Source organism: Peromyscus eremicus, unplaced genomic scaffold (assembly GCF_949786415.1).
Source record: "Peromyscus eremicus unplaced genomic scaffold, PerEre_H2_v1 PerEre#2#unplaced_618, whole genome shotgun sequence".
Taxonomy (NCBI): domain Eukaryota; kingdom Metazoa; phylum Chordata; class Mammalia; order Rodentia; family Cricetidae; genus Peromyscus; species Peromyscus eremicus.
Window position 1 is genome coordinate 119,524 of NW_026734854.1, and position 24,024 is coordinate 143,547.

General features: G+C 45.0%; 1 protein-coding gene across 1 annotated transcript; it reads right to left on the minus strand.

The window, feature by feature from the left end:
* Positions 1 to 249: 249 nt before the first annotated feature.
* Positions 250 to 22,624, minus strand: LOC131901894 (UPF0524 protein C3orf70 homolog). Its single transcript, XM_059252962.1, has 2 exons — positions 22,215 to 22,624; positions 250 to 576 (listed from the first exon to the last, which is right to left on the minus strand). The coding sequence occupies exons 1-2, from the start codon at positions 22,406 to 22,408 to the stop codon at positions 516 to 518; spliced, it is 255 nt and encodes an 84-aa protein (XP_059108945.1). The 5' UTR covers positions 22,409 to 22,624; the 3' UTR covers positions 250 to 515.
* Between the last annotated feature and the right edge of the window lie 1,400 nt (positions 22,625 to 24,024).

Genomic DNA, 24,024 nt, shown 5'->3' on the forward strand with positions numbered 1-24,024 from the left:
CCCATATACCCTTCCCTGCTCTCCTTCAAATTCATGTCCGGTTTTTTTTTTTTTACTAATTGTTATTTGTGTGCATATATGGATATGGATATACATATGCATTCCTAAGTAGAGTCTGTTCGGTCCATATAATGCTACCTGTGTGTATAGTTTCAGGGCTGACCATTGGGCGCTGAATCAGTTGGTATGCACTTCTCTTCGAAGGCCGCCTCCCATTTCTAGCCATCCTCAGTTACCTGTATAGTTCTCTGTAGGGTTGCGGCCTCGTGGGTTCTCTATCTAGATTGTCATGTCCGTTGGTGTCATCCTTGTTCAGCTCACGTTCGGACAGTCATGCTGGCCAGACATGACTAGGAGACACAGTCCCACAGCAAACTCCCTGATCCTCTGGCTCTTACAACTTTCCACTTCCTCTTCCACAATGTTCCCGGAGCCTTACGTGCAGGAATGTTTTGTAGACGCATCCACTGGGACTGAGCTCTATAATTCTGCATTTTTATTGCTTGTGAATTTCTCTAATAGTCTCCTTGTGTTGTGAAGAGAAGTTTTCTTGATGAAGGTGAAAAATACACTGATCTGTGGGTATAAGGACAAATGATTATAGGCTTTTGATAGAGATCATGCTAGTTTAGTAAATTAGTGTTTGTAGACTCTCTTCCAATAACCATGACTTCACTAGCACTGATTAGCTAGCTAGGTTTCCAGTGCCAGGCATGGTTTCCCTCTTGTTGAACTTGTCAAGTCCAATCAGAGAGCTACTGGTTACCACCAAGGTATGTGTGCCATTACTGTATCTTTAGGGTTATCCTGCCATGATGGTCATTGATGTGGCTCACAGGTGTCATAGCTGGGTAGGACTGTTGGTTGTCTCCCTCCCTTGGAAGCTTGCATAGTGACCAGATACCATGAAAGCTAGTCATCAGGGAGGGGACTTTGCGAATCTGTCCCAGCTCTTGGGCCTCTGGGCCCTGTTTCTGCAGTACCTGGTGTCTTCAACAATAGGGACTTATCTTCCACCTCTGAGGAGTAGCCAAGGGAAATTGCAACTGGCTATGTTTTGGGAGTCTCTTAGACAGCCCTAGACAACAACTCAGAAGAGAACTTTTCCTGTATGCTATTGGGGTTTTTGTTAGGTGATCTTTGGCTCTTTGAGGGAGCACAAAAAGTCCAGATGAGAAAGGTTCATTAAAATATATATATGTATATTTATACACGCAATTTCTTGTATTATGGATTTTTTTGTAAATAATAGTATGATTCCTTGTAGCTTTTTCATATGTCCTTGTTGGTTTTTTGTTGTTGTTTTTGAAGACAGGGTTTCTCTGTGTAGCTCTGGCTGTCCTGGAACTAGCTCTGTAGACCAGACTGGTCCTGAACTCACAGAAATCTACCTGCCTCTGCCTCCTGAATGCTGAGATTAAAGGTGTGCACCACCACCATGTGGCTAGATGTCCTTATTGTTATTTGACCCACCTCTCTCCTCCTTCTGTATATACCTCCCTCTTCAGTCCCTGAAGAACCTGTCTTTTCCATTTCCCCATCAAATCACTTGCATCCTGCTATTCCCCTTTACCCTCCTTTCACCCTCCTCTGTATTTACTCTCCTCTCCCACCCTAGGGATTCCCTGCTCCCATTTCCCTTTCCATTGTTCTCCTACCTCCCTATCTTGACAATGGTTCTGTTTTACTTTCCTTGTTTCTGTAGTTCCTATAGGCTACGTATTCACATCTGAAGATTTGGAGCCAGGAACCTTCAATAAGAGACCATATGGTGCATGTCGTTCTGGGTCTGGGTAACCTCTCTCAATTTGACCTTTTCTACTTCCATCTGTTTACCCACAAAGTTACTTCATCTTTCTTTGCAGCTGATTTGTATTCCCAGTGTGTATGTGCCACATTTTCATTATCCATTCATCTATTGTAGGACTTGTTTCCAAACAATAAAAACCAGAAGCTTTTGTGGTTTCATGGAGTCCCACTTGTCAATTGCTGGCCTTCATCCTTGGACAAATAGAGTCCTGTTCAGAAAGTCCTTTCCTACACCTGTATCATTAGGGTACTACTGTTTTCTTCTAGCAGTTTCAGGTTTCAGGTTAAGGTCTTTGATCCATTGGGAGTTTGTTTTTGTGCAAGGTGATAGACACAGATCTAATGTATACTACATGTGGACATCATTTTCCCAGCACCATTTGTTGAAGATGCTTTCTTGTTTCCAAGGTTATTTGTTTGTTTTGTTGTTGTTTTTGAGTCTTCATCAAATATTAAATGGCTGAAGTTATGTGTGCTCATGTTTGGATCTTTAATTTTGTTCCTTTGGTCTGCATGTCTGTTTTTTGCCAATACACATTGTTTTTATTACTATGTCTCTGTAATATATCTTATGATCTGGAATTGTAATTCCTCTAGCATTAATTATTCTTTTTGCCAAGAATTGTTATGTCTATTCATAGTCTTTCGTGGTTTCATATGAACTTTAGGATACCCTTTTCTATTTCTGTGAAGAATGAGGTACAGATTTTGATTGGGATTGAACCTATAAATGGCTTTTGGTAGAATGGTCATTTTCACAATGTTAATTCTACTAACCCACAGTCATGGGGTGTCTTTCCATTTTCTTGTGTCTCTATCTCTTTTTTCATGTGGAGGTCCCTCCCTTCCTTGGTTAGGTGTACCCCTAGATACTGTATTTTCTTTGAGGCTATTGTGGATGAGTGTGTGTCTATAACCACCTTCTCTGTATATGTGTTGTTGGTATAGAATACCAATAGAAAAGCTATTGATTTGTGCAAATTGATTCTGTATCCTGCCACATTGCTGTGTTCATTGTCTCCAGAAGTTTTCTGGTAGGATTTTGGGGATCTCTCGTGTATAGTGTGTCATCTGCAAACAGCGATAGTTTGACTTCTTCTTTCCCTATTTGTGTCCCTTTAATTTCCTTCTCGTGCCTTATTGCTGCAGCTAGTGCTTCAAGCACAGCGTTGAGAAGGAGTCGGGATAGGAGACCTGTCTTGTTCCTGACTTCAGTGGGATTGCTTCAAGCTTTTCTCCATCAGGAAAGATGTTGACTGTGGGTTACTTGTATATAGCTTTTACTCCCTCTAGCCTTCTATTCTCTAGTACTTTTATCATGAATGTTGGATTCTGTCAAGTATTTTTTCTGCATCTATTGAGATGATCATGAGATTTTTGCTTTTAAGTCCATTTATGTCATTCATTTATCAACTTGCATGTGTTGAACCATCCCTGCTTTTCAGGGATAATTCCAATTTGGTGGATAATCTTTTTGATGTTATGTCTGTATTCTGTTTGCAAGTATTTATTATTTTTGAGTCTATGTTCATCAGGAATATTGGCCTGTAGTTTTCTTTTTGTGTTTTGCCTTTACCTGGTTTAGGTATCAGAGTTATCTGGCTTCATAGGAGGAGTTTGGAGCACTCTTTTGAATGGTTTAAGATCTTCTTTGAATGTCTAGAATTCTGCTGTGAATCTATCTGGTCCTGGACTTTTTGTTTTTTTCTTGTTTTGTTTTTTGAGACAGGGTATGTATGTAACAGCCCTGACTGTCCTAGAACTCACTTTGTAGACCAAGCTGGCTTCAAACTTGTCTCTGCCTCCCAAATGCTGGCATTAGAGGCATGGACCACCACTGCCCAGTATCAATTTTAAGTTTTATTGCATTGTGGTCAGATAGGATACAAGAAGTTATTTCAATCTTTTTGAATTTGTAATCATTTGTGTCCCAGGATGTGGCCTATTTTTAGAAAAGCTTCCATGTGCTGTTTAGTAGAATGCATATTCTTTGGTGTTTGGATAGACTAGTCTGTAGATATGTGAAGTCCATTTAATGTATGACGTCAATTAATTCAGATATTTATTTTTTTGTCCAGGTGATCTACTGGAGAAAGTGGGCCAGTGAAATTGCCTACTATGTATGGATTGATGTATGATGTGGGGTGGTGCAGGCAGGGCAAAGGGTCTTATGGATGGATGTAGGTAGGGCAGGTCTTAGTGGACATCTAGAGGTTGACTTCAGAAGAGGAGATGGTGGTGGGACTGGCTGTGGGACCCTGGAAGATGTGGGAAGTCTGGATATGGAGTGGGGTGGTAGGTGGCCAGAATTTTTATTCTTTACCTGCTATCAGTATTTTTCTACCATAAGTACTTTTTATTGACATTATTAAATGAGATTATAAAAGGTGTCAGATACTTAGGAATCACACTTTATGACTGCCATATGTGTAACATGTTTGACATATGACATGTAGTGTGTGTGTGTGGGGGGGGTGTTTACAGCAGGGGTGTAGAACTTTTCTTTATATATTTGAATCACATGCCCTCAAGAACTCTGTAGTTCTAACAGTTTCATGTAAACAGTTCCATAGGAGTCTTGGAGACAAGGACTCAATATCTACATTTGAAAGATGCTAGGCTAAGACATTTAGCTAGGCGTAGTTGTGCATGCCTGTAATCCCAGCACTCAGGAGGCAGTAGGTTTGAGAACAGTCTGGGCTTTAAAGTGAGTTCCAGGCCAGCCTGAGTTACAGAGACCTTTCTCAAAACAAAATAAAAACAAAGACATAATTTGTTAATGTAAAACCTTCATGTTGGCTATGCATGTTCAGAAAGAAGACACACTTCTCACATCGACTCAGCCAGACTCCTTTTTGTTTCTAAATCTGAATTTGTTTGTGGGGTGTGTGTGTGTGTGTGTGTGTGTGTTGGTGTTGCATACGGAGGTCAGAGGACAGCTTTTGGATGGTGGTTCTCTCCTTCCCCCACAGGTTCTAGGGAGTGAACTCAGCTGCTTGTTGGGCCATCCTGTCAATCCCAGATTCCCTGTCTTATCACCTATGTAGAGAAGTAACAGGACTTCTACTGGAAATGCCAATGTACAAACCAGTGATTACCCTACAGATTTCCATTAAGGATCTGGAAGCTTCTAGCCTGTTTGCCTAGGTTTAGATGGATCATTTTGAATCAGCTTGTGCCTCTCTTTCACCTCCTTCCCTTCCTCCCTCTTTGCCCATTTCCTGTCTTTAAAAACCTTTCATTTTGCTTTCAAGTCATTAAGAGCAGTGTTTTCAACTATGGCTGGGGAGTCTATTCTGTGATAGCAAACTTGCCCAGCACACCAAAGCCCCTGGATTTGCCTGCAGCACTTTGAAATGAAAAAGAAAATTTAGAGCTAGACATACTGGTGCATACTTTTAATCCCAGCACTGGTGAGGAAGAGGTGGGCAGACCTCTGTGGATTCCAGGCCAGCCTGATTTATATATTTAGGACAGGTGGGGCCCTTTCTCAAAATTTTTATTTTTAATTATCTGTGTGGGGTTTGTGCATGTGAGTACGGGTGCCAAAAGAGGCCAGAAGAGAGCACTGGATCCCCTGAGGCTTGAAGCAAGTGCTCTTTAACAACTGAGCCATCTCTCGAGCTGGTCGGACTGTGTGTTTGTCTATGTGAGTGTATACCATGTACGAGTGTGCAGGGCCCAGAAAGGGTGGTGGATTCCCTGGAGTCAGAATTATAGGCCATTCTTAGCTGTCCAGTGTGGATGCTGGGATTAAAATTTATGGTCCTCTACAAAAACAGCAAGGGCTCTTAACTGCTGAGCCCTCTCTCCAGCCCAAAAAAGCAAACATTTATTTCACAAAATAATTGTGTACATGCGTTATATATTGATTATAAGATAAAATATGAGTTTAAATACAAAATCTAAAAAGCCACTTAATAATTTCCTTGTAAATAGATAAAATTATTATCTATTCCAACACACCCAAAATCACATGCGTGTATGGGGTTTTGGTTTTTTTGGGGGGCTTTTGTTGTTGTTGTTGTTCTTGTTCTTGTTTTTGTAGACAAGGTTTCTCTGTGTAATTTTGGTGTCTGTCCTGGATCTTGCTGTGTAGACCAGGCTGGCCTCAAACTCAGAGATCCTCCTGGCTCTGCCTCCCGAGTGTTGGGATGAAAGGCGTGCGCCACCGCCACCTGGCTATCCCTGTGTATATTAAATAATTAAAACAGTAAGTTAGCAAGCCAGCTGTATCTCTACCTTACAAATAAATTCTAAAAACTTATTTGATATGGAGGTCTTCTCAAAATTAGCTCACAAAGCCATTTAAATGTGGTTGACGGTGGTTGATATATTGTGCAACCCAATAAACTTATCTGGGGGTCAGAGAACAGAACAGCCATAATATTAAACATAGAGGTTAGGCACTGGTGGCACATGCCTTTAATCCCAGCATTCTAGAGGCAAAGATCCATCTGGATCTCTGTGAGTTCAAAGCCACACTGGAAACGGCCAAGCATGGTGACTCACGCCTTTAATCTTAGGAAGTGATGGCAGGAAGCAGAAAGGTATATAAGGTGTGAGGACCAGGAACTAGCCTGGTTAAGCTTTTAGGCTTTTGAGCAGCAGTTCAGCTGAGATTCATTTTGGATGAAGACTTGGAGGCTTCCAGCCTGAGGAAACAGGATCTGCTGAGGAATTGGCAAGGTGAGGTAGCTGTGGCTTGTTCTGTTTCTCTGATCATTCAGCATTCCTACCTGGCTCTGGATTTGTTTATTAATAAGAACTTTTAAGATTTGTGCTACAGGGTGACTACAGTATTTTATGTTGTTTATGTATTTGGGGTTTACTGTATCTTCAGGAAGACTCCCCACACCCACACAAGGCCCCAGCATCATGTGCATCTTCTCGGTGTAGGTGAACACCCAGCATCCCCTCAGCAGTCCCCAAGTTGTGTCCAAGACTCGGGAGAGAAGGAGTAGGGGTTCTAAGAGCCTTAATCAACTTGGGTAGGATACAAAATCTGCAGGGGTGGTTGGACAGCTTTCCTCCACCCCAACTCCAGGTAAAGCACAAGCGTAAAGCAGTCGACTGCAGAAAGAGAAGTCACCAACACTATGAATTTCTTAAAATTTACTCATTTTCAGAGACTGTGGGCTAAACAGAACAATGCAACACTTTTTCAGGTCCCAAAATTGAAATTTCACACACACACAAATCACTGGCTTTAATTTTGCTGTCTCACTAGTTACACCAATAGCTGTTTTTATCACCTATTTTTATTTCATAATCTGTTTGACTGTAACAATTCTATTACCCACACATGTCCTCACACCAAGGGAGACGTATCAGTGCCTCAAGAACCATGGGCTGTGGTGCCTTAGCCTGGATCCCAGAATTCAGGCAGAGTAGTGCACCTGTAGCTTCACATCTGTACCCCTACTTTGCTGTTCTGTAAAGACTTACTGTGTGTCTGCATGAGTGTGGTGTGTGCACTGCCTGCAGATGTGCACAGGAGGCGGCCGGAAGAGGGGTCAGTGTCCTCCATCACTCCTCCTGTTCCTCAGGGTCTGGTCCTCCTGCCTCTATTCCCTCAGAACTGGGATTGCAGATGTGAGTAGCTGCCCAGCTTATGACATGGGTGCTGGGCTGAGACTGAGAGTGAATTCTCTCTAGCTTCGTGTTCTGAATTAAGAATAGCTCTCAAGAGCAAACATTGGTGGTAAGCTCAGAGGATGTCCCTCAAATACCACATCAACCACAGTACCACTCACCTGAGTGGAGAACAAATCACCATCCAAGAGAACAAAGCCAACAGAAACAAACCTTATCCAAGGCCCTTAATTCCTTTTAAAATCTACTTGTTACTACTATGGTGCACCTGTTGGTGTGTGCCAGTGTGCAGGTTAGAGGACTATTTGGGGAGTCAGTTTTTCCTTCCATGGTGGGTGCAGGGGATTAAATTCAGGTAAGGCAGCCATCTTGGTAGGTCTGAGCCATAAACTCTCAGGTAGAATTCTAGCATCCAATTTTCAGCAGTGTAGACACAGTCAACTTCTGAGCTCCTTTGGTTGTACCAGCTGCCAGATCCCAGCATCACTGGCACAGTTCCTAGGGAGGCCAGGAAAAGGGTCTAGGCTAAAGGAAGGGATCTCTGTACACAGTCTGTCCTTGTGGAGGAAGAAGCACAAACAGTTCACCCCTGAATCACTGGACCATATGCTCTCAGGTCTGGCCAGGCCCCCAGGTCACGCTGGGTAGGCTCAGTCATTTGGGCCCACATCACAGGCCCAGTTTCCATACCAAGGCCACTTCAAGTCTCAGAAAAAACAGGTTTCAACAGCTATAACCTCTGAGCAGCTTGCCCAGGATTCTCAAGAGCAGATATGTGCATCTGTATCTAACATGAGTGCAGCTTTTCTAAGTTTATCTCTTCTTTTTGTTTGTTTCCAGAACAAGTTTGGAAAGTTGAAGCCGACAAAAGAGGAGAAATTATCAGCATATTCTAGGTTCTGCCAGACAGTCTTTTATTACATGATAAAAGCAACACTAGGCACTAGATCTTGTAAAATAAGCTCTGACCAACTTTCTGAAATTAAAAATGCATAACCAGGGGCTGGAGAGATGGCTCAGAGGTTAAGAGCACTGACTGCTCTTCCAGAGGTCCTGAGTTCAATTCCCAGCAACCACATGGTGGCTCACAGCCATCTGTAATGAGATCTGGTGCCCTCTTCTGGCCTGCAGTCATACATGCTGTATACATAATAAATAAATAAATCTTTGAAAAAAAAATGCATAACCACATCTGTAAGATTTTTAATGAACAAAAAAGTTAAATACAAACTTTCATATGCAAAATAGATGACTGTAAAAGATGACCTCAGAGCCACGTACTAAATCTCTCTCCGGAGGCTCAGTGGGACTGGAGTAGGGCATGCTAATGAGCCAAGAACTTAATTTCAGCTTTATATATATTTATATATTTAAAAAAAAAAAAACTCTGAGGAAAAATAGGCTTAAATTGAGGAGCATCCTCTGAAACAGACAACTCAGGCCAGCCCTCTACCACTGTGAGGGTCATACTCAACCACACCTAGGATGAAACATTTATGGTCACAGTCACTTTGAATCCAGTTTCGAGAGGAAGCCAAGCTACTTCAGTTCTAAAAAAGAAAGTCTCTAAGATGAGCACGCACTGCTCTGAGGACGCAGAGACTGAGGTCCTTGGCCACATTTCCATGAACTGTGCCCGTGTCATAGCGGCAGACTCTCTAAGAGGCAGCTAGATCCCTACAACACAGCATCGTCATTTCTTCTGGCATTTTCAAGCCTCTAAAGGGAGAACGTTAACTTCATGTGGGCAGTTCCTACTCCAGCACTAGAGAAGCTAGTCAACACTCCCTTCCTCCCCCTGCTGAGGTCCCTCTGCAGCAGGGAGTGGCAGTTAGATTACATTCTTTTCAGAAATAAATAGTTCAAACAAATGATTTATAGTTAATTATAAAAGAGCAATGAGAAAAGGGCACTGCCCAATGTTTGCAAATGAGTGAGTGAATGAATACATGTGAACAAATATACAGAAAACAACAATTCATAGAACAAATCCTGCATTTCCCACATTCATATGGAAATAACTCTTTAACACAAAAAAATATTAATGAGCATTTGTTCTTGTATGGGGTGAACAGTCCAGGGCTCTGGGCAGGCACAGCCTTACACACAGGGCTGCAAGCAGCCCCTCCACACCTCAAGTCAGGGCTACTGTGGAGAGGCCTTCATGCACTCTTGATAGCTCAGTACCTGTGAGAGAACAGAAATGATACGGGGACTTTTAACCCATAATGCATGAGGTATATAGAAACATCCATGAAAGAACCACCAGCAGCTAGAAGGCCCAGGGCAGGGCATTGTCACAGCAACTGCTGGTGGAGGATTTCCCACACCATCTTCTTCCGGAAGAGAGGCATCTGGTGCTGAAAAGAATCCCACAAACAACAGTATTACACACTTCTGTGCACAATATCACAGCATGACAGCCTTTAGGTGTCATCACATAAAATAGGATGCACATGTCTATCAATCAGCTTGACCATTTTATGTCATGTATAAATTTCTGAAGCACAATGGGATTTAGTTTTAGCCAAGAAGGCTTTCTTATCCTAATCTTCCCGCCTATACCTCCAGTGCTGGGATTATAAGGTATGTGTTGCCATGTTTGACAAAGGTTTTCTTTTATTTTGTTTGTTTGCTTGAGAAGGGTCTTGCTAAACAGCCTAAGCTGCTATCATCAAGAGCTTCTTCTGCCTCAGCCTCCCCAGTTCTGGGATTATAAGTGTCCCACACCAGCTTATATACATACTTTATGTGTGATTACACGTGCATACATATGCACTTACAAGTTAGAAAAACTAAAGCTGAATATAGAATCATATACTACAGGGACAATAATAAAAAAATAGCAGAAGAAGAAAGAAAGAAGGAAGAAGGAAGAAGGATGAAGGGAGAAAGAAGGAAGAAGAAGAAGAGGAGGAGGAGGAGGAGGAGGAGGAGGAGGAGGAGGAGGAGAAGAAGAAAGCACCAAATGGGAATGTCTAAGCAGTGGCACAATAGGAAACTTTTCTACATTCTAAGTAAACATCACTTTAAAAAAATAATTCACGCCAGGCAGTGGTGGAGCACGCCTTTAATCCCAGCACTCAGGAGGCAGAGCCAGATGGATCTCTGTGAGTTCGAGGCCAGCCTGGTCTACAGAGCAAGATTCAGGACAGGCACCAAAACAACACAGAGAAACCCAGTCTCGAAAAACAAAAACAAAAAAACAAAAAAATCACTTTTATATTAAAAAAATGACCTTAGGGCATGAAGGTATGGCTCCCTGGGAGAGGTCTTGCCTAGTATTTATGAGGCCCTGGTTTCAATTTAAATGACCTTTATTTAAAAAGCAGGAAAAAGACAGGTAGTGGTGTTACACGCCTTTAATCCTAGCACTCCAGAGTCAGAGGCAGATGGATCTCTGTGAGTTCAAGGCCAGCCTGGTCTACAGAACGAGATCCAGGACAGGCACCCAAACTACCCTGTCTCGAAAAAACAAACAAACAAAACAAAACAAAAACAAACAAACAAACAAAACCAGATACACTGAACCTGATAGAAGAGAAAGTGGTTGGAAACAGCCTTGAGCTCACTGGCACAGGAAAAGACTTTCTGAACAGAACACCATTGGCACAGACACTAATATCAATTAATAAACAGGACCTCATGAAACTGAAAAGCTTCTGCATGGCATGGGACACCATCATTTGGACAAAGTGGCAGCCTAAACAATTGGAAAAGATTTTCACCAAGAACACATCTGGAGGAGGTCTAATATCCAAAATATATAAAGAACTCAAAAATCTGGATATCAAGAAGACAAATAACCCAATTAAATTGGGGTACAGAGCTAAACAGATAATTCTCAAAAAGAGGAAACTCAAATGGCTGAGAAGCATTTAAAGAAATGTTCAACATCCCTAGTCATCAGGGAAATGCAAATCAAACTACTTTGAGATTTCATTTTATACCTGTCAAAATGGCCAAGATGAGTAACAATAGTGACAGCTCATGCTGGCGACAATGTGGAGTAAGGAGAACACTCCTCCACGGCTGGTGGAGTGTAAACTGGGACAGCCACCATGGACATCAGTATGGGAGTTCCTCAAGAAGATGGGAACTGATCTACCTCAAGATCCAGCCACACCACACTCAGGCACGTAAAGGATGCTTCATCCTACCACAGAGACACTTGCTCAATCATGTTCTTTGCTCCTCTACTCATAATATCTAGAAACTGGAAACAACCTAGATGTCCTCTAACAGATGAATGAATAAAGACAATGTGGGATATTTCTGCAATGGACTATATTACTCCAGTGGTTTTTTTGTTATTGTTTGGTTTGGTTTGTTTTTAATAAAATTAACAAGTAATGGATGGAACTAAAAAAAAACCAAAATGACCCTGAGTGAGGTAACCCAGACCAGAAAGACAAACATGATCAGTGCCTTGCTCAGCCACCATCAGAGAAGCTTCCTCCTGCAGTAGACAGAAACAAATACAGAGACTCACAGCCAGACATTATACAGTGAGAGACCTTTGAACACTCAGCCCTAAATGGAATATCTCCATCAAATTCCTCCCCTCAGGGCTCAAAGAACTCTGTGGAAGAGAAGGTAGAAAGAAAGGCTTTAAGAGCCAGGGAGTTGGAGGACACCAAGGAAACAAGGTCTTCTAAATACACCAGACCGATGCACATAGGAACTCACAGAGGTTCCATACAAGCTGCTAATGGGTAATCAGTAGTCCTCCCAAGCTGTAAAGCCTATAAACCACAACAATAACCAGTTTGGCAAGATGTCCTTAATGATGCCTGTGGTGGTTTGAAAGAAAATGGACCCCAAAGGGAGTGGCACTACTAGGAAGTGTGGCCTTGTTGAAGTGAGTATGGCCTTGTTGGAGGAAGTGTGTCACTGTGGAGGCGGGCTTTGAGGTCTCATATATACTCAAACCACGCCCAGTCACAGTCAGCTTCCTAAGTTGCCTTCTGATCAAGATATGCCTGCATGCATCACAGGGCTAAACCTCTGAAACTGTAAGCTGCCACCTCAATGAAATGTTTTCCTTAATAAGAGTGGCTGTGGTCATGGTGTCTCTTCACAGCAATAGAAACCGTACGATAATGTCATAGTGGCACATCTATCTTGGAAGTGACAAACAGCTGACTAGCTGGACTTAAGGCCTGCTGGACAGCAGGTAACTCATGTCTAGGACTGTACACCTACTCAACTGGCCACTGCTGTAGACGTTATAGACCCTAGAGGAGACACCACTACTGTCATTTCCATAAGCCAATATGATGTACAGCTGTATTGTAAGTACTTACCCTTACACCTACAGATGTCTATAGATCTCACCCCTCATCAAAGAAGCCTGTTTTTGCAGTGGACAGAGACCACGACAGAAATATACAACTGGTCAAAATGTAGAGATCAGGTGACAATGGGGTGTCCTGTGGACCGTCTACAATGCAATCCCTACCTCTAAGGCTCAGGGAACATCCCAGAAGAAGGGAAAGAGAGGTTATGGGAGCCACAGGACCAGGATGCCTAAAGGCTACGCAGTGTCTTGCAGACGTGGCAGGGATTCTGCACCCATGAAATCTCAACAATACCGTTTCCTAAACAAGACCAGCACAATAACAGACCAGTCGACATGTCAATGCAGACAGGGGATATTTCAAAGGGCCTCACCCCTAGCCAAGGAGCTACAGGCAATGGCTTCTGAGAGAGGAAGAAGCAATCTTCTTTAGGTACAAACCAACTAATGGATTATCCGATCTCAACTGGTCATCCCATGAGAACACCACTACACGGACTCAGTAGATTCGGGGTGCTATTTTGCTGGTTTGTTTGGTTTGGTGTGTGTAATTATAGAGGATGGAGTAAGGGACATGAGAGGAGGCGGAGTTGGAAAAGGAAGAAGTGAAAATTATGTAAATACAGTATTTATGTATTTCCTAAAAGCGTTTTAAATTGAAAAAAGAAATAAAATGATAACAAATGCTGGAAGGGTGTGGAGAAAGGGGAATCCTTATTCACTGTTGGCAGGGATGCAAACTTGTGTAGCCACTATGGAAATCAGTGTGGAAGTTTCTCAAAAGCTAAAAATAGAACTACCATACGACTCAGCTAAATCACTCCTGAGAATGTGCCCAAAGGATTTCACTTCCTACTACAGAGACACTTTCACATCTATGTTCGTTGCTGCTCTGCTCAAAATAGATGTGAAATGGAATCAAACTAGATGTCACCAACTGACGAGTGGGTAATGAATAAGTGGTACATAAAACCAAATTAGGAAATCTGCAGGCAAATGGATGGAACTGAAAAATATTACCCTGACTGAGGTAACCAAGCTCAGAAAGACAAACTCCATGTTTTCACTCATTAGCGGATCCTAGCTTTCAAATTTTAGATGTGTGTGTTTACCCTGGAGTGACTAGAGGCCAGGAAGTTAGAAAGGGACCACTGTTGGGGCTAGGGGAGGAGGCCTCAGGGGAGAGGGGAGTAGAACACGTGCTATGAAGGCACCGGGGAGGAACACAGGCAGAGGAAATGATTCAGTGGCTACAGACATGGAGTGGTGGAAGAGGAGAGGGTGAGAGAGCTGGCCGAAATAAGGACATGCGGAAAAACTCGCCTAGGAACCTATTTTGTAAACTAACTCAAGAATACAATTTAAGACCAATTGTAGCTGGGCGGTGGTGGCGCACGCCTTTAATCCCAGCACTCGGGAGGCACAGCCAGGCGGATCTCTGTGAGTTCGAGGCCAGCCTGGGCTACCAAGTGAGTTCCAGGAAAAGGCGCAAAGCTACACAGAGAAACCCTGTCTCAAAAAACAAAAAAAAAAAAAAAAAAAGACCAATTGTGGTCAGTTTGAGGCCAGCCTGTTCTACATAGGGAGTTCCAGGGCAGCCACAGTTATATAGTGAGATCCTATCTAAAACACAAACAAAAATTACAACTTTAAAAAAAAAATTGTGCTGGACGGTGGTGGCGCACGCCTTTAATCCCAGCACTCGGGAGGCAGAGCCTGGCGGATCTCTGTGAGTTCGAAGCCAGCCTGGGCTACCAAGTGAGTTCCAGGAAAGGCACAAAGCTACACAGGGAAACCCTATCTCGAAAAACCAAAAAAAAAAAAAAAATGTTAGCCAGGCAGTGGTGGCGCACACCTTTGATGCCAGCACTTTGGAGGCAGAGGCAGGAGGATCTTTGTGAGTTTGAGGCCAGCCTGGTCTACAAAACTACACAGAGAGACCCTGTCTTGAAAAACAAAAAAACAAAAAAAAGTTTGAATAGACATATCCTGCATGGGTAGATAATGTTTCTCCCAAAAGCCATGTATACCAGCTCTAGGTGTAAGACACTTCCCTATAGAGTATTGGTCATGGAGGCCCAAGAGGTCCCCAAAACAATACAGGTTATTGCCAATGCTCTTGGTTGCCCTTAAGAACTTGATGGTAAGGCCATATTGCTGAAGACACCACACATCTTGGTTACAGGACATAGAAAAATCACACTGGAAATGAGATGGAAGCTTCATTCATGCTAGATAGCTCTCATAATGCCATGCAGGCTGCTGGCAGAGAAAAGTCATCAACAGTCTTACCCAGCTGTGAAACCCTGGCATTAAAATACTGGCCTGCCAGGCAGGACATGCCACTCATACAATAATGGCATGACTGCTGTGGCGTAACCAACCACATCATGACTGAATTAGAGGACCATGGGAGGGAACGCATACCTGGTACTGTGTGATGGTTAATTTTCAACATGGCAGAATATGGCGTCATCTGGGAGATGGACCTCTGGGCATGCCCACTGGGGACTATTTTAGTTACGTTAATAGATGTAGGAAGACCCACCTTAACTGTGAGTGGGGTCATTGTTAGGACAGCAGATTCTGGACTATATAAAATTGAGAAAGAGAGTTGAACACAACATGCATTCTTTGCTCTTTTCTCCTTACTTTAGATGGAATGTGAACAGCTGTTCCAGCTCCCTGCTTCTCTGACTTCCCTGCCATGATGCGATGCACTACGCCTTGAACTGTGAGCTAAAATAAATTCTTCCTGTCTTTGGGTACTTTTTGTGTTATTTTCTGTTGCTGTAATAAAGCTCCATGACCACAGCAACTTATAAAATAAAGCGGTTAATTGGACATATGGTTCCAGAGGGTTAGAGTATCTGATGGTTGAGCAGAGGCATGGCGGCAGGAACAGCTCAGAGATCACATCTCAAACCACAAACAGGAAGTAGCGAGAGCTAATTCAAAGTCCAGGCTCCAGTGGCCCTTCCTCCAGCAAGGTCACACTGAATCCTCCCCAGACAGCCACCAACTGGGGATGAAGTCTTCAAATGCCTGAGACTTATGGGTGACATTTCATTCAAACCGCCACACCGCTGGGAGGTGGTGGCTCATGCCTTTAATCTCAGCACTCGGGAGGCAGAGGCAGACAGATCTCTGTGAGTTCGAGGCCAGCCTGGTCTACACAGTGAGATCCAGGACAGGCACCAAAAATACACAGAGAAACCCTGTCTCGAAAAACCAAGAAACAAACAAACAAAACAAAACAAACACACAAACAAAAAACCGCCACACTTTTGTCATGGTATTTTATCACAGCAATACATTCTAAACCTGGTCAGAGGTCCTGAGGTCACAGGCCCCAATGAAGAACCTACTTCTGTTGTTTTCCTGAATGGACATGGTATCAAACTACCTACTAAATATGTATGCTTACATTACTGTTCTCAGCACTGCTCAGTGTGAGCTGTTGGCAGCGGGTGAGTTAACACTCAAACAGAAAGACTTCAGCGTGTGTAGACAAGCATTCTGTTTTATGCTGTTGGGGAGGTGGACACATTCCTGAGCACCAGTCTAATGTGAGGATACCTATCGGCCTTCTCCAGCTCTGACATCTCTCAACAGACTTACCCAGAACATTAGTCCACATCTCCTACCCAAGACCTGAGCTCTCCTCTTCAACTACCAGTCAAGGTCAAGCAGGACCTTCAGTCTTATGGAGAAATAAAGGGTAGAAGTTGACTGTTCTACCTAACTACCCTCTTCCCCTCCGGCTACGCGTTTCACTGTCACCGCAGTGAATATATTCCCTGTAGCCCCAATTATGGGTATGACAGAGCTATCCTTCAGAAGAAGAAACCAGGGACTGCCAGGAAAAACAGAAAGTATGAGGTTCCTAGCGTTCATAGTATGGATGTGGGGAAAGAGAACACTAGAATAACACAAAACTACAGTGCTAACCTACGGACAAAGTTCATTTGCTCTGAAGTTCTAACAGCTAAATTCTCTAATCAGCAATTTACCTCTGTATAGGACATTGACCAACAGGGATTCGATTATATCCAAATGCCTGAAGACCAGGCTGCTTCCCACCCTTTAGGTAGCATACAGTCTCCCCTAAACAGTCCTGAAAATCACCTCCAGCCCTGCCTCTGTCTCCATTCTTCCATCTTCTCCAGAGACAGTCTTTCTTTAGATATGCTAATATCATCTTAGGTGACATTAAGTCCCACTCCGACTGCTTTCAACCCGAAAGGAACAGACATCTTCTGAGATGCATTCTGCAGGAAATCGAGCTCATCTCTTATGTGACTTTATGAAGTCAACTCTGAGCTCTGCTAGTGGCACCTACATCATATCATGTACACCCACTCAACCCCACCTGTCATCTTCTAATCACTTTCTCTTTCATAAGCCTTCACTTGAGTTTTATTCTCCAAATCCAGTGACCTCTTTACAGCTCTCACTCTGCTGGATTTCATTACTGTAAACGACACTTGCCCATTTCTAAAACACTTTCTCCATCGTTGGCTCTAATGGACTTGAGCTATTGGTTCTGCTCATTAACTCTAAATTTCTCTGTTCTGGTTCTGGGTCAGATTCCAGCATCAGGCATACCTGGATCCAGATACAAGCTCTAGTCCTAACTAGTTATATGCCGTGAGAAAGCTTCTTGACTCCACTGGGTCTTCTTTATCAACTTTGAAATGGACAGAATGGCATTGATTGTCGAGAATATCCTCAGCACAGTCAGTTTAGTCCGTCACAAAGTAATCAGTGAACAAACATGAGCAGTCACTTCCTAATTCTCAGCTCCTGGGACTCTGTTGGCTTTTTGCCTTGAAGAATCTATCTGAAATTGCTTTGACTAATACTTTAGTATATTCCTGAAGTAATGATTGCAAGGCTAAATCTTTCATCCTCTTCTGCAGAAAAAAAAAAAAAAACCAGGAGTGTCATTGGCAATATCTAAGGAACAACCTGATGAGTACTGGTTACATCTTCCTGTTCCTTCTTCCAGAATTCACCGCCCTTTGCCCGTCCAGCACTCCATTTGAAGATCTGTCTTCTCTAGTCATCTCAGAATTTATCCTCATGCATTGACTCTCCACACTTGTCTGAAGAGAGAGCCTAAGGGTGGTTTTCTTTATTCTTTGCCCTGTGTCTTCTTGCTCTTGGAGATACCACACTTCCCCATGGCTCCAACTACAAGCTCTAGTTAACAGAAAACGTTCATACAATCTCTGGCCCAAACCTCCCCTCTGAGTTCTCCAACCCTGTATGCAACTAAGACCACATAAACTCAACAAATCCAAACCGGACTTTATGACCACCCACGTCACTTGCTCTCCGTTTATCCCAGCTGTAAAGGACGGAAGCCTAGAAGTTGATCCCAATAAACTTCCCATCCCTTCCCCTCACCCCAAGTCTACTCACACCCATATATTTCACCTCAAACATCTCTCAAATTCACCCACCTACATCTCTAATTTCTTCTTCCTTCTAAACCAATGTCTACTCAAGGACAAAAGTCTACTTTCTAATATCTTCATATGGTTTACTCTCTCCTACCTCTCTCCTACAGCTAAGCCACAACTTCCCCCTCCTCTCAAAACTGTTCTTAGAAACCTTCATTCATTCATTCATTCATTCATTCAACTCAACATCATTCTTACCAGGAAAAGGTTAAGTAACACAGTAAGTAACACTCTTAACACAGTAAGAGTCTGTAGTCGGAAGGTTTACAAAAGTCCTAGTTTATTCCTCAAAAACTAGTCATTATCCAAACACGCTAATTATGCAAGAATGCACCATTGAGTATATATTTTACATGTCTTCTATAAACATGTACATATTTTCAGCTTTTTCTATTTTATATGGTTATGAACTTCACAGTTTTGACATCCATCATATATATAACATCCATCATATATACTGAACTTGCTTAATTGTTCTGATTCTCTCTTTCTCAAGTATGATGGGATATCTCTCATTTTGCATTCTCAGCTTCAATGAACAAACCAATGGTGTCCTCATCTATACATGTGCTACTTTAAAGAAATTACAAAAATTCATGGGGCACACCCTTAGACGCTGCTTAAAGGGTGGGATGCAGCTGTATTCATATCTGTATTTCGTTTCTACAACATCTCATGAAAAGAAAATATGTAAGATACATAGAACAGATTATAAGAATCGTGACAGACAACAAGGTTCCCAAACACGTTAACTGTTTCTACTCAAGAACAATTTTATTTTGGTGAAGAGGTAGTAAGAACTGATACCCAACCAAGTGAGGGGACAGAAACAGAGCACCTGGCAGTTCTGGGCACCACAGCCGCACATGAATGAGACCCCTGCATCGCTGCCAGTGCAGGGGCACAGAACAGGAGTGGGGGCCTGGCAGAGATGAAGAAGAACAGATGAAGGTCTGGGGGGCGGCTAAGCGAGCAAAGTGCTTGAACCGCAAGTGAGGAGACCCAAGTTCAAATCTGCAGACCCCACAGAAAAGCCAAGCACGAAAACCTGTGTCTGCAACCCCAGTGCTCCTACCTTGAGACGGGAGGTGGGCAGAGAAGAGTCCCCAGAAGCTCACAGACCAGCCAGTCTGCAGACAACAAAAGACTCTGACCCAAACAAGGGGGAAGTTGGAGGACAGACCCAGGGCCTCACACACACCCTCACTCACACATAAACACACAAGTGTGTACAGACATAAACACTATACACACATACTTACACACACACAGACACTACATATACCCTCACTCATACACATGTACACATACTGACACTACACACACACTCACTCACAGAAACACACACATATGTACAGATATAAACATTACACACAGAAAAGAAATCATAAAGAACTACGAATATCAGTATACCCGATGGAAATCCTTTCCTAAATTTGGATTATTTATCAGTCCCTGGTCTCTTAAAAGAAAACAGGAAGCATTGTGGAACCCATCTGAGTTATCTGCTCATTCTAATTTCCTTTTTTTAAGAGGATTGCGTATAGAAAGCACAGATCAAGAGGCTGCAGCAAAATCCCTGTGTTGGTGGGACCGCAGCAATTTAGTTGACCAGCTCCCATTTACCCAGATGGACATCACAACACAAGATGGAGAGCGCATTTAGGCATCTAGGTAATATGGAACAGTCCCAACAGTGCTCCTTAACAAAGCGCTGTCAGCTTCAAGGGCAGGTCTATCAGCAGGCTGCAGGACTCTGTGGCCTTCCCTCTTAACTACTTTATCGATAACTAGAGTAAAGGCATAGAAGCTTACTACAGGCACAATGACATGAACACAGGAGGAATAACACACACGTAAATACACAAAAACTATGCACACCCAATCAAAGAGCCAAGGCTGAAATCACAGTAACTTAGGAAAATGGGCTAATTCTCATATAATAAAATAACGGGGGGGGGGGGGATCCCTAAGGTATCAGAACTTGTCTCCAAAACCACACGTACAGCTTTGAGAGGGGCACGTCATGGATGAACTGCCACCGTTTTCAAAGCTCACTTAACGGCATTAGCAGACAACAAGCTTAGTTTGAGGGAGCAGCGGCAGCTTGGCGTGACGAGGTATCCGAGAAGGGCTAACATCACGCAGCTAGGCAAAGGCAGAGTGGCCCCTCAGAGACGACAGGCCGCAGTCCTGGTCCCCACGGGCCAGACCACAACTCAGGTAGTTTCCACCTAGACAGGCGGCAGTCCTGGTCCCCACGGGCCAGACCACAACTCAGGTAGTTTCCACCTAGACAGGCGGCAGTCCTGGTCCCCACGGGCCAGACCACAACTCAGGTAGTTTCCACCTAGACAGGCGGCAGTCCTGGTCCCCACGGGCCAGACCACAACTCAGGTAGTTTCCACCTAGACAGGCGGCAGTCCTGGTCCCCACGGGCCAGACCACAACTCAGGTAGTTTCCACCTAACATCAGCACACGTGTTCAGAACAAAACAACCAGGATGGCTAGGAACAGGGCTACTTTTCTATAAGAGGAAGGACAGCCGGGAATGGCAGGCAGTTCAGAAACAGGACACAGCAATGGCCTCAGTGAAAAATGGTGGCTATCTCTATCCACTAAGTCCTTCAGTGAGCATCAAGTTCAAACCTGGGATGCAGAGAAAAAAAATGGGCACGTGTGCAAGAAATCCTTCGTATATTCAAACGTGCGTATCTAGAGTGGAGACCACCACGATTTGAGAAGAATTTAAGATTTAGTAAGAAGTGGGCTAGCAAGATGGTTCAGAGAGTTGAAGACACTGGCCTCATAAGCCTGGCACCCTGAGTTGGATTCCCCAAGATCCACAAAGTTGTCCTCTGACCTCCACATGTGAGTCACGGCATGCACACACACGCGCGCGCGCACACATGATTTCATAAGGCACATGTAAGAACAGAGGAAAGAATGGATAAGGGAGACAGTAGGGAATCCAGGCTCATCAATGAGGAGAAATCGGTTTGAGCAGATGCTACTTCCCAGGAGTCAACTCCACCTGCAAGGGGCAGTGCTTGAGTAAGAAAGGCTGGGCCCACCCTGACTTCTCCACAGCCCACAGTATGAACAGGACGCTTGAGGACTCCCATCCAATGCATCCCACTGCTGTCCTTCAGACCCGTACTTCCGACTCGGAAGCCACAGTTGTGATGAGAAGCAAAAACTTCCTGTTTGGCCTCATCAGCAGGGGAGTCAGCAACAAAACCCCTGTTTGCTGAGTCTATAAGGAAAAAGCAAAGACTTTCTATCCTTTAACTCATAATTCAACTAAGGTATTCAAATATCCTCAATTAACGCAAATAAAGATTAGTTACATATTACATCTCTCCTTGTGAGCCATTTGCTTCTGAATAACAGGAAAAATAAGTTTGATTGAAGATCACTTGGAAAATGTGTCTTAAACACTCTAAAGCCCTCTAATCTAAGATTATGTGGAAACAGACTGTAGAATGTTTCTAAAAAGAAATGATTCATCAGTCAGATTAAGCTAAATGCCGAAGTAATCAAATTGTGGAATTCTGATTAAATGGATACTTAAGTTTAATCTATTTAAAACTTGCAGGATAAACAGAAAGGGCCTGGCCTAGACTAGTTCTGGCTTGGCTCAAACGCTGTAACTGGGTATCGAAGGAGTTTGCTCTTACAAACTGTTTAACTTCTTAGCAGCCAGCCTTCATACTTCTTTCTCGGTCTGAATAAATGAGAATCACTTGGGCTTCTCTGAGCTCTTTCTGTTAAACAGCAGCCAGAAAGAAAAGGCAAGAAAGTGAAAGGGGCATGTCCGTGCCTACCCCCACCCCTGAAAACGTTCCTGCCACTAGGCACTCGCTCTGGCGGCTTTACCACCTCTAAGCAAGTATATTAAAGAAAAAGCAAAGAACACCAGACCCAGGCTTCCCTGGGCCAGAGAAGGCTAGGCAGCTAGGCTCCCCGGGGATTTCCTCCCGTCGTCCTGGCAGCGCCGGGCCGCAGGCGGGCGACCGCAGGCCGACGCGGTTCCACTTACAGTGACACCATCCCAGGTGACATGTCGCACCAGTGCAGCTTGAAGCACTTGCCGTGGCTGTGCGTGGCACAGATGGACAGCCCGTCGCACGGCTGGAAGTCGGGTCTGCGGGCGGCGCAGCTCCGCGCCAGGGCCTGGGCCTCGTCCACTTTCTCGCTCTTCCAGCCGCGCTCGGGCGCCGCGGCCGCACTCATCTCTCCCGGCGCGGAGCCGGGGCCGGAGCCCGGGAGCAGAGGCGCGGGGCGGGCAGGACGCGGGCGAGCTGCGGGCTGGAGGAGGCGCGGCGGGGACCGGCTGGTGGAGGAGCCGCCCCGGGAGGGCGCAGCGACCGGGCCGGGCCTGCCACCTCCAGCCGCCCGGGTCCCTTCTCCTGCGCCCTCCTCCTTGCTCCCTCCTCCCTTCTTTCTCCTCTCCACCCTCCTGCCTGCTCCCACCTCCCTTCTCTCTCTTTCGTCCTCCCCGCTGCTCCCTCCTCTCTGCTCCCCCCCACCCACTCGGGCCGCCACGCCTGCACGCGCACGCGCACACTTAGGCTGCCGCGCCCCTCGGAGAGCCTGGCCCCCGCGAGTCGGTCCCACGCGCCTGTAGGAGCGGAGGGCGGGCCGCGAGGACGGTCAGCTGGGTCCCTACACGCACACGTCCCGCACGCGCCCGCCCTCTCGTGGGGTGGGGTGGGGGGTGGCTCTGGCTGCAGCTGCCTTCTCCCGCATCCTTTCGGCACACGGTCCAGCCTGGCCCTGGCACTCCCTCCCCGGCGTGCCACGGCGTCCTGCGGGGCTCGCACTTGCCCCCGCCGCGGTCCGACAGTGACCCGAGACCCGAGACCTAGCGCTTTCCTCCCAGCGCCAGCCGCCCGGAACTAGTGCTGGGTTCGGGGCGTCGGGCAGCTGGGGTGGGAGATTGTGTTAGGCTCGTGTCCTGATAGATGGGGGTAGGGGTGTTCACTGAGTGACTTGTAATGTCTATGTGTGTGGCCTGTGCGTACAGTCGAGTGGTCGAGTTGGGGGTGGGAGCGGGGGAGTGAGTGTGGATGCCACAGTGTGTGTGTGAGCCTGATTAACTGCATAGGTTGAGCATGAGTGTGTGTGGCCGTGTGGTGGGCTGGAATGGCGTAGAGGGCTTATGCATGGAGTGTATGTGTGGAGTTGACACGGACGTGGGCACACACATGGGACCGCCGCCGTGGGGCCCAGCCTGGCCAATGGGTGTGGCTGCCCAGGCAGCAGCGTCCCCTCCCACCTCCCCAAGTCTGCTCCTCTGTCTTCCCTCTTGACCACAACTTGCATCGAATAGGTTTTCCATCCCAGGCTGAACCAGAGAAAAGGAAAGAAATCCTTCTTCCTAGGGAGCCGCGCTGGGAATTGGCTGTCCCTGCAGTGGGTGCCAGGACCCAGCCTGGAACACGGAAAGGAGGGAACGCCCTCCTTCAGCTTCCTTGCCAAATGCTTCTCAAGGCCAAGGAAAATGCCTGTAATTAGCAAGGGTCAGAACCCCTCAACACAAATGCTGGACTGGAACGTGCTTATACCGGGATCTCCTTTCCCTCCACCTTATTCCCGCTTAGCAGTGAGATCTAGCCTGGCTTTAAAGCAAATTCATCCTCAAGCCCTCAAAAATCTTTGCTGCCATAAGCAACCTTTCATAATTTTCCCTCTTATTTAACCTTGGCTTAGGAAGGGAAATCTAATTTGCATATGTCTGACTCTAGTGAAATCTTCATGTGTCAGGGATAGAGGGAGATCCAGACGGCAAAGGCTGTCTGTTCTAAGTCACAAACTCTGGCTTCCCATTAACCTACCGCTGAAACAGC